Raw genomic sequence first — 12,904 nt, 5'->3', positions numbered from 1 at the left:
GAAGCAATGTGGAACTGAGACCTAGGTCTTAGTTCCTAATTTTCGGTGTGACGTTGAGCAAGTCTTTCAACTTCAGGCCTGTTTGGTCCTCTGAGAACAACTGGAAAACATTTGTAAAACAATAATGCCTACTTCGTCTACCTTGTAGAGTTGTTAGAGTCAAATCAGCTAATCACTGAAAGCGCTTCGTAAAGTTGTATTTAAAAATCCACAGGGGCCGTGCTGTCCAATAGGACTTTGTGTAATAATAGAAATATTCTATATCTGTACTTTCTAATATGGTAGCCACTGGCTATTAAGTGTGACTGAGGGACTTTAATTACAATTTAATTTTAAAAGCCACATGTGGATAATCCAGTGATGGATGTTGAGGGGGAGGAAGACTTTCTCCTCTCTAGGTTTTAACTGAGGGAAAGAATAGTTGGAATAAGATACCAGTTTTATTAACGGGCAAAGCACTTGTCCAGTAACTTGTCAAGTATTACTCTGGTAAAGCTAAATTGCAAAATGCACCTTGAGCCTGGAGCAATGATGGGGATAGACCTGCCTGAGGGAGAGAGAGGTTGGTCTGTAACCACATCCTACATACTAATCTTTCCAGCCAGATCCAAGGCCTGCAGGGCAGCCACAGTAATAGATAGGAATAGGGAAACATAAGACTACAGAGAGGTCCAGAGAGCCATTTAATACCCTGCCCCACTGACTTGTAAGCATGGCCCAGTAAATCTCTGGTTCTAACCAATTAGATTATCTATTCCTCACTTGGGGAAGAAAGATAATGTCAGAAAAAGTGAACAGTTCATTTCAACACCTAAGAAAAGTCGCAATAAGGATAAAATTAACTCCAACCCAACAACAATTTTATAGGAAATGTGATGGGGGATATACAAACACGTTTCTCTTTCTCATGGTCCATACGGACCATGGGGAAGACACAAGATCTAAAAGGATAGGTAGATATTAACTGGGTCCTGGTTTCAGAACTGCTCCTACTCTAGCCATACCTTTGCCATCTAGGAGATGTGGTCGGCATACAGTATCAGCTATGGCTTCTTCAGCTCCTCTCTTCACCATTTTCTGCCTCCTCCTTGCTGTGTAATGCCCTTCACTGGGGACTCTGAGTTCCCCATTAGTACTGATAATTCAGATAAGAGGAATCTTAGCAAGTACAGCTAGAATGTATGATTACAAATCTGCAGATTTACAGTGGCATGGTGGCCACTTTACGAGTCACTTTTAAGAGTGACCTTTTTCATTAAGTTTAATTTAACCTTAGGTAAATAAGGCTGACCTCTTTGTGAGCCCCAGAACCCAGAAACAGGCAACACACTAAAGTGTGTATGAAAGAGAAAGGCTGATGGAATGGTAGAGATAAACTGCGGGGGGGGGGGGGGGAACAGTCTAGCCCAAGCTTTTCCCAGGTGTGATCTGGATTCCTCCCATGAGGGTCCCATAAGAAAGGTGTTCCTTAGGAAAAGTCCATTGCTCCAAGTCATTCCATGGAATCTCATTTTCATTTTGATAGCTAAGCTGGAAGGAAAAAACAGGAATGACAAAAATGCTATATTGTGGATATCTGTGTTTATTGGTGAAAATGTATGTGTGTGTGTGTGTGTGTACAAAAACAAATTCACAAATTAGTGACTGTCTACCAGCTATTATAAATCAAACCTTGGCTGATACTTTAGTATTCAGTGAAATGGTTTATTTAACTGATGGTTACTCTTTACTACATGATCTCAGAACACTAAATGGTCCTTATTAATCCTTAAATTATACTTGATATCTGTTCCACTATTTTCCAGATAATTTTGGATTTTAATATATTTAGATCTTGAATTAGAGCAGTTGTGGGTTAAATTAGTAAATCACTGTAAAAAGAAATAGCAATGACCTTGTACCATGTCTAAGTTCAGTGTATAATGATTGGCAATTCAGTAGTTTTATCTTAAATATTAACTAGTTTATAAAACTTCAGGCAATGCTCTTAGTGATTCTGTTTTTTACTGAGTTCAAAAACCTATAACTCTGAGGGACATCAATACTACCTAGCCTTCAATCAAAATGCCATCTTCCCTGCCTTTTATCATAATGATATAAGAAGAATTTAGAAAAAAAAAATCTTGCAATACTTAAGAATCAACCAGAGCTTCTTCAAGAAACTTTCCTTGAGAAATGTGATAATGTTTTCAAACTTGTACTTCTATAAAAATACTCAGCAGGCCTTAGAGAAAGCAGCTAGTGAAGCATAAGAGTCAGATGGCCTGGGTTTGGCCAACTCTTCCCATTGTTTGTTGAGAGACCTTGGGCAAGTTAGTTAACTTTCCTGAGCCTTAGTTTCCACCTGTGTATAATGGGGGTATTCTGGAACCCAGCAGTGATACAGAGCAACTGCATACCCCTCCCCTGATTTTCTTTTACCCAACTTAATTGGAACCAAATTATTTATCCTTCTTGGTATATTGCTAATCTATATCTTGACTTTTATTCGGGTGGGGGAACTCAAACATCTATTTACTGATACCTTTTACAACATGTATTATAGTGAGTTGTACACAGCATGTATTATTTTAAAGGCTGATGTAATTGAAGGAAGAATAAACTAAACACCTCAGCGGAAGTTTGTTACATGCCCTTCAGGCATTCAACAATATGCCCATTCTGAGTGTGTTAGGAATAAAAGTATAAGAAAAGAGCAACAGTCCCAGGATTAAGTCCTTGGACACTCCAGTTTTTAGAGGAGGAAAAGCTAGCAAAGAAGCATGAATGTATCCAGTGAGAGAATCAGGAGAAACAAAGGGAGAAGGATGTCTCTAGGAGAGTGATGTCAACTGGTAAGAACTGCTAAGAGTTTAAGATGAAGACTGAATTCATGGGATTTTTCAATACAGAAGTCATTACTAACTCTGAAAAGAAGAGCATCAGTTTATTGGAGAGGATGAGAGGTAGATGGCAACTAGGAAGTGAGAACCTGGAGCGGGCATGTAAAGACAATTCTTTGGAGACATTTGCTACGAAAGAGAGACATGAGATGGTAGCTGAGGGGATGTGGATATTAAGACGTTGGAATTCTTTGTTGATTTGTTTTTAAGATGACAGACTGTAAAGTATATTGCATGTTGATAGGAATTTCTTTTCCTCAACTATTTGAGAGTAACATACATGATGATTAAAATTTTAACAGTTGAGCAAAGTAAGCAAGAATGTCATGTCTGTTCAGTACCTAGATATAAGCCAACTCATTCTGTCACCGCACTTACCATCTTCTGGAGCATGCTTATACTCTTTGTCTTCCATCACTTCATAGTCAAACCCAAGAAGATCAATGGGGATGGTGTATTTCCTGGCGTAGTTCTGCTGGGCACTGGTCAGGAAGGCTTGTGTGAAGAAGAAGCCAGAAAGCCAGAAGACTGGAGGAGGGCCAACTTCATACCATTGCTGTGGTGTCAAAGCACACGTGTTCTAAGGCTAGAGCCTTTCAACTTTGAATTCAACACTGCTTAATAAAATTTACCCCCAAACACTCCCCCCCCATTATCTTTTAGGTAGACTAATAAATGAGCTAATACTTCGAGGAATAAAAAGCTATACTGTCAAGATTTTAAAAAGCTACTTATTCGGTGTTTGTTCTGACTTCAATTTCATATCCATTGCACCAGCTAGGGTACCAAAATGTGGGTTAATGCAGAAGTAAATGTCTTTATACGTGCCCAGTGATTCCTTCCAAAAAGCCCCATACAATAATGAATATCAATATATGTTGTTGCACAATATATCATGTTACATAGTTGAATAGAATAGATCCCTATAACATCTGGTAATATTTTTCCCATTTTTTTCTCTCTAGTCATTAGTGCCCAGTAGAATATTCCTTTGGAAGTTTTCCCACCTACTTTACCAAAATACAATGAAATCCAACATGTGGAAATACAATATTATACAAAGAACTTCCAAAAGAAACAGTAGTGAGAGCTTAAGATTTTTATAAATATCAAGATACCTAAATAATTCTGTTTATATCATACCTTAATAAGCTAATTGAGTACTGACTTTAAATAGTAAATTATAGAAGTCAAATGAATTTGAAGAACTTTTCCCTGTTAGAGTCCAAGGTAGAACCTTCATCTTTCAAGAACAATCTTATTTCTTAAGTATCAACCCTAGTATAACAGAAGTCCTGTGTTACGGAAGGGAAGTTGAGTCATTTTATCCCTGCAGAAATTTTCTCACAGGCAGTTTTTCACATAAGTCACAGGCAGTTTTTGATGCATTATGAACAGTATCTAGGAAATTAATACTTGTAATGAATATAATTAATTACATAGTTAAGCATCAGTATTGCCAGATAATTAGGAGACAGGCTTCTGCTCACTCAACATTTCCAAGACAATTAGCCATTGAGATTATTACTGTCTTGGGCTGAACCAGCAGTCTAGTGACTTCATGATCTGGAAGAGTGCTGGACAAGGAAGAGAGAATGCTCCTTGCTAGTAGCTTGCCTGGCTTTTTAAGGTGCTGTGCTCTAGGAATCTATTTTAATGCTTAGTATTTAATGGAAAAATCAACATAGCCAGTTGTTTTCTCTCTTCAAGCATCGCTGACTTGAGTGTGTAAGTTTACTAAATATGAACACCTGTTCCTAAAGGAGCTTTCAGAGAGTCTATTTCCAAAACTAGTATTTTGACAGTTTAGTGTAACAGTTACATAAATTATATGCAATACTGAGTAGTGGTCATATGTGCCTGGGATGCACAGAAAAACTAGAGAGTAATATCACATTAGGCATCCTGATAAATTAAATAAATAAAATGAAATAAAAAGAAACAATATATGATCATTTAGATGAACTCACCTGCAAGAATTTTAGTCTGGAAAGGAAGTCATTCACATAGCTCCCAAGTGGTTTAAGGCTTGGGTATGATTTACCCATCCACATTCCTGGAATTTTGACATTCAGAATGCTGCTAACCACTTCTTCAAGATCTGTAGACATCACCACAAGCCCCTGAAACACATTTAACCTTTGGTTAACATGATAATACTGATTTTGGACAATCCTCTCTTAAATACCCTTTTCCTAATTATCCTTTAAGATTGTGATTAGTTAAAGCTGAGTCATATAGCAAAAACAGAAAAGAGATGTTCTTTTGCTGCCAGTAAGTCATGGAGTCATTGAACTATTCCTTACAAAACATTGACAATTTTACTTTTAATCAAATTTTTGTGGAAAATTTTCTTATTGAGGTCTAATTGACATATAACATGGTACAGTTGACCCTTGAACAAATGGGTTTGAACTGCATGGGTCCATGTGGATTTTTTTCAATAAATACATCGAAATTTTTGAGATTTGTAACTATTTGAAGAAACTCACGGATGAACCAAGTAACCTAGAAATACTGAAAAATTTCAGAAAAAGGTAAGAATACAGTACATAATACATAAAACATACAAATTATGTGTTGACTGTTTATGTTATGGACAAGCTTCCAGTCATCAGTAGGCTATTTAGTAGTTAAGGTTTTGAGAAGTCAGGAGTTACGTGTGGATTTTTGACTACATGGGGGTCAGCACCCTTAACCCCCATGTTGTTCAAGTGTCAACTGTATTAGTTTCATATATACAATTTAATATTTGGATATATTGCAAAATGGTCACAATAGTCGGGGTAACATCTGTCACCATACATAGTTACAGTATTTTTCTTGTGATGAGAACTTTAAAGATTCACTCTCAACAACTTTCAGATTTGCAATACAGTATTACTAACTCTAGTCACCATGCTGTACCTTGCACCCACGCCCCATGGCTTTTATTTTATAACTGGAAGTTTGTGCCTTTTGACCTCCTTCACCCATTTGCCCACCATGGAAAATCTTAATACTTAGCTACTCACTAGCTATTTAATCACAGCCTAATTTTGACTTAGTTTACTGCTCTATTAAATAGACAACTAATACATCTCTGTCCTGCCTTCTTAAAAGAACAGTGATGATTTTAAAATTAGAAAAATTATATGAAACCCTTTGAAAATTTAAAATATTCTCAGTTCCACTCATGAAATCTAATTGATCTTATCCCATTTTGTTATTTATTTAAGTAAACTCTATGCCCAACATGGGGCTCAAAATCACAACCCTGAGATCAAGAGTTTCATGCTCTACCAACTGAGCCAGCCAAGTGCCCCAATCTTACTCCATTTTGAATCACTGGTGGACAGATGTTAAAACTTCAAGACCTTTGAAAATTGCTGCCTCGTTGATCTTACAGTTGGGCTAGTTGCCATCATCAGTTCTCTTATCTCTATAGTTGACAATATTATTCCAACTAACATATGGAGAAGATTTTATAGTAAATTTAATGGGTTTAACACCCACATTTCCTTTGCCTTCTTTCCCAAACCCACTAAAAACAACAGTAAGAGAATTTATGTTTTAAGGGCATAAGCTTACCAGGGCAGAAAAAATAGGGAAAGGCAAAATAACACAATTTTGAGCGCTAGAAATCATTTGTACTGTAGGCAGATGATGTTGAAGCCAGGCGATAACCTGATCCTAAACTAGCAGAGGAGAAAGCTAAGCAGCAACTAGATATCACTGCAGAATACCCAAAAGTATTTGGAATTGACAGCCCTAGGTGAAAGTGAGGAGTGGAAGGTGGTGCTAATTGAAAAGGGTTATTGAAATTGGGTTTCAAAAACAGATTTCTAGGACTTCTCCCACAAATCTGCACATCACCTACCTTGAATGAAACCTGGAAGGGAAAATGAAGAAATCCCTGGAGGGATGCCAGGTTCAGTTGGGGTCAGATTACCATCCTGAAGTCAGGAATTAAGTGAATGAATGTACATTGGATGCTGAGGCCTCTTTCCCCTTTTCCCCAGAATGCTGGAAGCCAGGCCTTTCTCTTCCAGGAAGGATACAGGAAGAACCAGGTCAAGGAGAAATACATGGTCCGGAATGCTTCTTAGCCAGACATCCCAGCCAGATGACACTACAACCAGCCTAGTAGACGCCTTTTTCAATAATAGCTCCTATTCAACCACTTCTCTCCCCCTCCAGTGCTACTATAAGAAACAAGCTCAGCTGGACTACTTTAATAGCATAATTGCTCCCTGCCTGCTCTCTTGCTCCCCTACAGTCCTTCCTGGAGTGGTCAGAGTGAACTTTTAAAAAATGTAAAACAGATCATTTCACATCATTGCTTAAAACGCTCTGAAGACCTCGCCTTACTTTTACACTTTAGAACAAAATTCATGATCTTAACCATGGCCAACAAGTCCACTATGAGTCTGTGGCTTCTCTGTCCTACCATTTCCCTCATGCCATGCTCACTCCACTCCAGCCACAAGAGCCTTCCCTACTGGGTTCCCAGACCAGGCCAAGCTTGTTCTTCTCATGGTCTTTGCACTTGCTATATCCTTTGCCTGAATGTTCCATGGTTTGCCTTTAAGTGCAGGCCTCTGCTCAAGGGTCAGCTCCTCAGAGTCGTCTGACACAAAATGACTTGAGTTTCCCACTCATCACTCTCTACTCTCTGATCCTTTATTTTTTTTCCATGGAATTTAATGTTTATTGAAATTTTCTATTTTTAAATCTTTGTCTCCTTTATTAAAACTTCAGCTCTATGGGGGCGCCAGGTGGCTCAGTCAGTTAAACGTCCGACTCTTTATTTCAGCTCAGGTCATGATCTCAAGGTTGGGAGACTGAGCCCAGCGTCCAGCTCTGCACTAGGTGTAGAGCCTGCTTGGGATTCTCTCCCTCTCTCTCTCAAAAATAAAATAAAATTGAAGATTGGTTATTTACTTAAAAAAAAATGGTGGGGGGAGCACCTGGGTGGCACAGTTGGTTAAATGTTTGACTCCTTGTTTCGGCTCAGATCATGTCTCAGGGGCTTGTGATGAAGCCCCCAAGTCAGGCTCAGCGCGGAGTCTGCTTACGTTTCTCTCTACCTCTCCCTCTGCTCCCCCCCACCCACTCTCTTTCTCTCTCTCTCTCAAATAAATAAATCTTTAAAACTTAAGCTCTATGAAGGCGAAGGTTTGGTTTTTCTAACCCTTTGTGTTTTCTTAGCATGTACCCATCTAGCCAACTGTGCTCACGTGCTCCATACTTCCCTCCCCACTTACTAACTGTAATCACCAGAATCCTATACGTTCTTCAAGGGCAGGGATTTTGCTTCTAACCCCAGAATGAAGAACAAAGAATGCTTGCACACAATCTCCCCTCAATAAATATTTGCTGAGTAAAATGAATAAGTTATTGCAATAATTTTTCTTTGGTACATTTCCCCTTACCTTGATTGCTTTTTGGATGTTAATGCATGATTCCCTTACGGTCTGCAACAACTTATTGAACCGTCCCATCTCTTGGACAAGCACAGTGTTCATGCTCTGAGTGTAAGTTGTTGGGTACCTCCTCATTGCTGCCTCAATATCAAAGTTGTTGGGAAGTTTGCCCAAGATGTCACCAGCAACCTCATCTACTACTTCGTCTGATGATTTTGCACCAGCATCTGCTGAACGAGACTGTAAAGAATTCAAACTAAAAATGAGAAATCCTCATAAAGGTGTAGGAATTGCTGAACTGGAAAACTCCTAAGGTAAATTTTATAAGAATGAGTACTATTCTGCTACTTTACCAGTGATTCTTCTCCACACAAGATTGATTGAAGTGATAAAAACAGGCATGGGGTGGGGATTCAGGAGAAAACCAGTGTTACAGGGGAGGAAGAAGGCATGGACAGTTGTTCACAGGCAAAAGAGGGTCTGGAGAAAGAAAATGAGCCGCACACTGGCTGCCTGGGTAGAGGGGGAGTGGATGCTGTGGGGAGAGGGAGAAAAAGCATTTATGTTGGTGGGGTGGCCGAGGAACGATGAACATTAACACCCAGGAGAAGGAAATTTGGTCTTGCTTTGAGAAAGCTTGCCACAAAATATATTTGCCAATAACTCTGGTACCTACTGGTTGCCAAAAGCAGAGATATAGTTTTGTCCTTGAACCAGAAGGGCAAAGAAAATAAGCTCGTCTCCTCTAAGCAGTTGGAAGAGTTATGGAGAAAGGCAGACTTTAGTGATTCACACTGAAACAAAGGAAGGGGAATTTCATTTCAATTTTTATTTTTTATGTTTATAGTGGCAGGGTGTAAATGAATATATTTTTTGGGAAAACCATTTAAATCCTCACAATAAATGAATGTGTGTGTGCGTGCATGCACTTGTGCATGCATGTCGAGAGAAAACAAACACAATTAGAATATAAATGAATATATCTCATATTTTTCCAGCCCTAGGAAATTATATTTAGCCTTATTTCAGATTCTGTATTTCCTGGTTTCTTTACTGGCACTGAGGCATAAACACAGTAGCTCTGCAAAAGTAACACTCCCAATGACAACATTTCTTGTTCTAATTTTTTTTCTGTTCTGTTTTTTAAAGATATTTTAAATACATAATATAAAAGTTTTGTCATTGTTAACTTGCTCTCCAAACTTGCTGTTCTGGTCTCTTTGCCTCTGAATTGTGGTAAACCCAATGTAGAATCACTGAACTACTGCCTACCCATTAGCATAATTGTAATTACCAATCTGAGGTTGAGGATATTGAAAGAGGCTGTTTAATTACATACTGAGAAGATACCCCATGTGTATTTAGACTTATTTGTTTGGTTCTGAGTCATTTTTTGTTGGAATGAACCCACTGTTGTATGTGTTCTGTAATGTGGTATAACCCATCAACCTTAAACAAAGCCAAAAGCCCCTCTAAATGTCCTGTTGTCACACCCCAGTGTATCACATGTGTATAATACTCCTAAAGATCTACTTATTCATGTCTGTGCATATGCTTTTGAACTCAGGCAGGAACTGATTTTAGTGGAATTAACATATGTAAAAATGGACGTACCAAACAGTCTTCCTCCTTTCTCCCTTATTAGAAAATGTCATCTGACAGTAGACCAGAGCTAGGAGTACCATGGACTCTTCCATCAAGGATAGCACACCATTTGATCCTCCTAATCCCATTCTTTTAGCTTCCCCTCCCTACCCCCCCCCCCATCATCTCTTGTTATCTGCCCTTCTTGGTCCTATCCCATCTTTAGAATCCAGAAAGAGTTTAGCATTATGGTTCAGAACACAGATTCTGGAGCCAAACTAGTGGGAGTCAGACTGCTTGGCTTTGAGTCCTGGCTTGAAATTGTACTAGCTGACCTTAAGCAAGCTACTTAATCATTCTGTATCTGTTTTCTAGCTGTAAAGGTGGGAATAATTAGCCCTTACCTCAGAGGACTGAGGTAATGCATTACACTGTTATACATGAAGCACTTAGAACAGTGTTAGCATACAGTCAGTACTATGTAAGTATTTACTACTATCATTATTACTCTGAGATTCCATAAAAGTAAAAAGATCAGCTAGAATTCAGTTCATGGGATGATTCACTGGACCAAATAAGCATTCTTATTAAAATTTTATTCAATCACTAAGGGAACTCTTACCATTTGGACTAATCTGCTTTCAAAAATGAAAGAAACAAACAACTGAACATATCTGCTAAAGGGACAGCACAAGAGAAGATCTCTTAATAGAAGAGGAAGATTAAATATTTTTATTCAAACATACTGACTCGTGCCCATGGTATGCTGAATTCTAATGCCTTAGATTACTCTCTGACATGCGCTTACATTCATGCTCTCATAAGCGGAGCTGCATGTTTACAAAGTGCCAACTGTATTTTTCTCCTCAACCTTTTTGTACATTTTATACTTACTATTGCAATTCTTTAAATATTATGTAATCTGATAAAACACTGTTGTGAAAGAAACTTTCTATGTAAACTAGGTTAAATATTCTGGAATATTTGAAAAAGATAAGTCATTTTATAAGTTGTTGAATTAGTAAGAGATTAGAAAACAGGCAAAATTTTAGACTGGATTCTGACATCAAACCTCTTCCCAAGTATCTTTGATATTCTTCCACTTTTAAGGAATTAAAAGGGACATAAGATAGAATGCACTTGCTGGGAGAGAACGTTCCCCTTCCTGGAGTACTTTTGGAAGAGGGTATATTGCCTCTCCAAGGACAAGAGACCCGCCGTGTGCCATTGAGTTGGTCATTCATCAGCAAGGGACAGAAGCCCGCTCAGAGGACAGATAACCTGTCTGCTGCTTTTCACTGTCCTTCACTATAAACTCCAAGCACCTGGGCAACTGTGCAACTGCATTTCTGGGACAAAGCAACACCACACACAGCACGGCGAGGCTCTCCAGAGGAGGAGGGGAGAGGGTCCGCACCATGCAGTGTCCTTTAAAATCTGGAGCTGTGATTCCCAGCTGCATGCCAGACATAAAACACAGAACTGTGGCGCCAGGGGTACAGATGGCCTGGGCACAGACAGGTTGAGGGAGGGGGTTTAACAGAAGTCTGGGACACAAGAGGGGAGACTGTTCACTTTTCTGTGAGGGCTTCCTGAATAGTGCAGGCTGAGCTCCCCTCCCTGCAGAGGCGAGAGCAGGGTGATGCCATCTTCCTCCATTCCAACCACCAGTGAATAGGTGGACTTCAGTGAGCAATACAGCACCCGCAGTGGAGGCTAGAGCTGCTTACACAAAACCCCACCCCCTGTACCCTGCAGGTGCATCTTTACCCTGGAAGGTCTGACTGTGAGCCAGGGCAGCAGGCCTCTACCCCACAGGAACAACACAGGCCCCCTGCATGTACCAAGTCAACTGATCACAGAGTGCTCCAAAGGGTCAGCTTCAGTTCTGGTAGAAATAGATTTTATTTACTTATTTATTTGAAAGAGAGAGAGAGAGCATGCATGCACACAAGAGGGGATGAAGCAGAGGGGAAGGGAGAGGGAAGAGGAAAGAATCTCAAGTAGACTCTCCACTGAGCACGGATGCAACTCGGGGCTCGATCTTATGACCCTGAAGTCATGACCAGCACCAAAACCAAGAGTCAGATTCTTAACTGACTAAGCCACCCAGGAGCCACTGTTCTAGTGGAAATAGAACCAGGTTTTCTTGCTCTTTTTTTTTTTTCCCTTTTGAAATCAGGCTTATAGGTTATTCTTTGTTTTCTCATTTCTTTTTCTCTTTCTTTGGATCAGGCTTCCTTTTTTTCTTTTTCTTTGGAAAACTATCTTATAGTTTTTTGTTTGTTTCTTTGGAGGTTTTTTTTTTTTTTTTTTGGTCCCTTTTCCTTTTTTTCAAATCAGGCTTTTTGTTTGTTTGTTTAAATCAGGCTTAGTTTAACAAATCAAAGCACACCTAGTTAAAGGCCTAAACACTCCCACTGCAAGCAAGTGGGGCCTGCGGGAAAGGGCCGCCACAACACAAGAGCAGAGTGCAAACAGCATACACCAGAGACACTTCCTGAAGCACCAGGCCCGGGACAGTGTGTGACTCTTTCTTAATATAGTCTTACTCTCAGTAAGTAAGTAATTAATAACAAACATAACAAGCTTTCAAATACCCAAAGACAGAAACCTAGACATAATGACGACAAGATGGGGGAATTCTCCCCTAAAGAAAGATCAAGAAGAAGGGGCAGAGCAAGATGGTGGAGGAGTAGGAGACCTGGATTTTGTCTGGTCTCAGGAATTCAGCTGAATAGGGATCAAACCCTTCTGAACACCTACGAACTCAACAGGAGATCGAAGAGAAGAATAGCAACAACTCTCTGAACAGAGAAGCGACCACTTACTGGAAGGTAGGGCGTGTGGAGAAGTGAATCCGAGGCGATATTCGGGAGGATAGACGGCGGGGGAGGGGCCTCCGTCGGCCGCTTCTGGCAAGTGATAGAGCCGCGGAGCACAAAACCGGACCTTTTAGAAGTCGGCTCCACTGAGGGACGTCGCTCCAGTGGCTAAGCGGGGGGTGGAACCCGCGCGGGACAGTGTGGTCTC

The 12,904-nt window shown here is 39.8% G+C and overlaps 1 protein-coding gene across 2 annotated transcripts in view; it reads right to left on the bottom strand.

The window, feature by feature from the left end:
• Positions 1 to 12,904, bottom strand: part of DNAH7 (dynein axonemal heavy chain 7) — a 279,079-nt gene that overhangs the window by 16,713 nt on the left and 249,462 nt on the right. For both annotated transcript variants that reach the window (XM_073880956.1, XM_025894388.2), the window contains exons 61-63: positions 8,297 to 8,527; positions 4,853 to 5,005; positions 3,261 to 3,438 (exon numbers count right to left, since the gene is read on the bottom strand). In XM_073880956.1, coding sequence (XP_073737057.1) covers positions 3,261 to 3,438; positions 4,853 to 5,005; positions 8,297 to 8,527 — 562 coding nt within the window. The remainder of the gene's footprint in view (positions 1 to 3,260; positions 3,439 to 4,852; positions 5,006 to 8,296; positions 8,528 to 12,904) is intronic.

This window comes from Callorhinus ursinus, unplaced genomic scaffold, assembly GCF_003265705.2.
Source record: "Callorhinus ursinus isolate GAN/ISIS: 27379988/994484 unplaced genomic scaffold, GSC_fseal_2.0 scaffold2, whole genome shotgun sequence".
Classification (NCBI taxonomy): domain Eukaryota; kingdom Metazoa; phylum Chordata; class Mammalia; order Carnivora; family Otariidae; genus Callorhinus; species Callorhinus ursinus.
The sequence above is the reverse complement of the archived record's forward strand: the minus strand, read 5'-3'. Positions and strand labels throughout refer to the sequence as shown.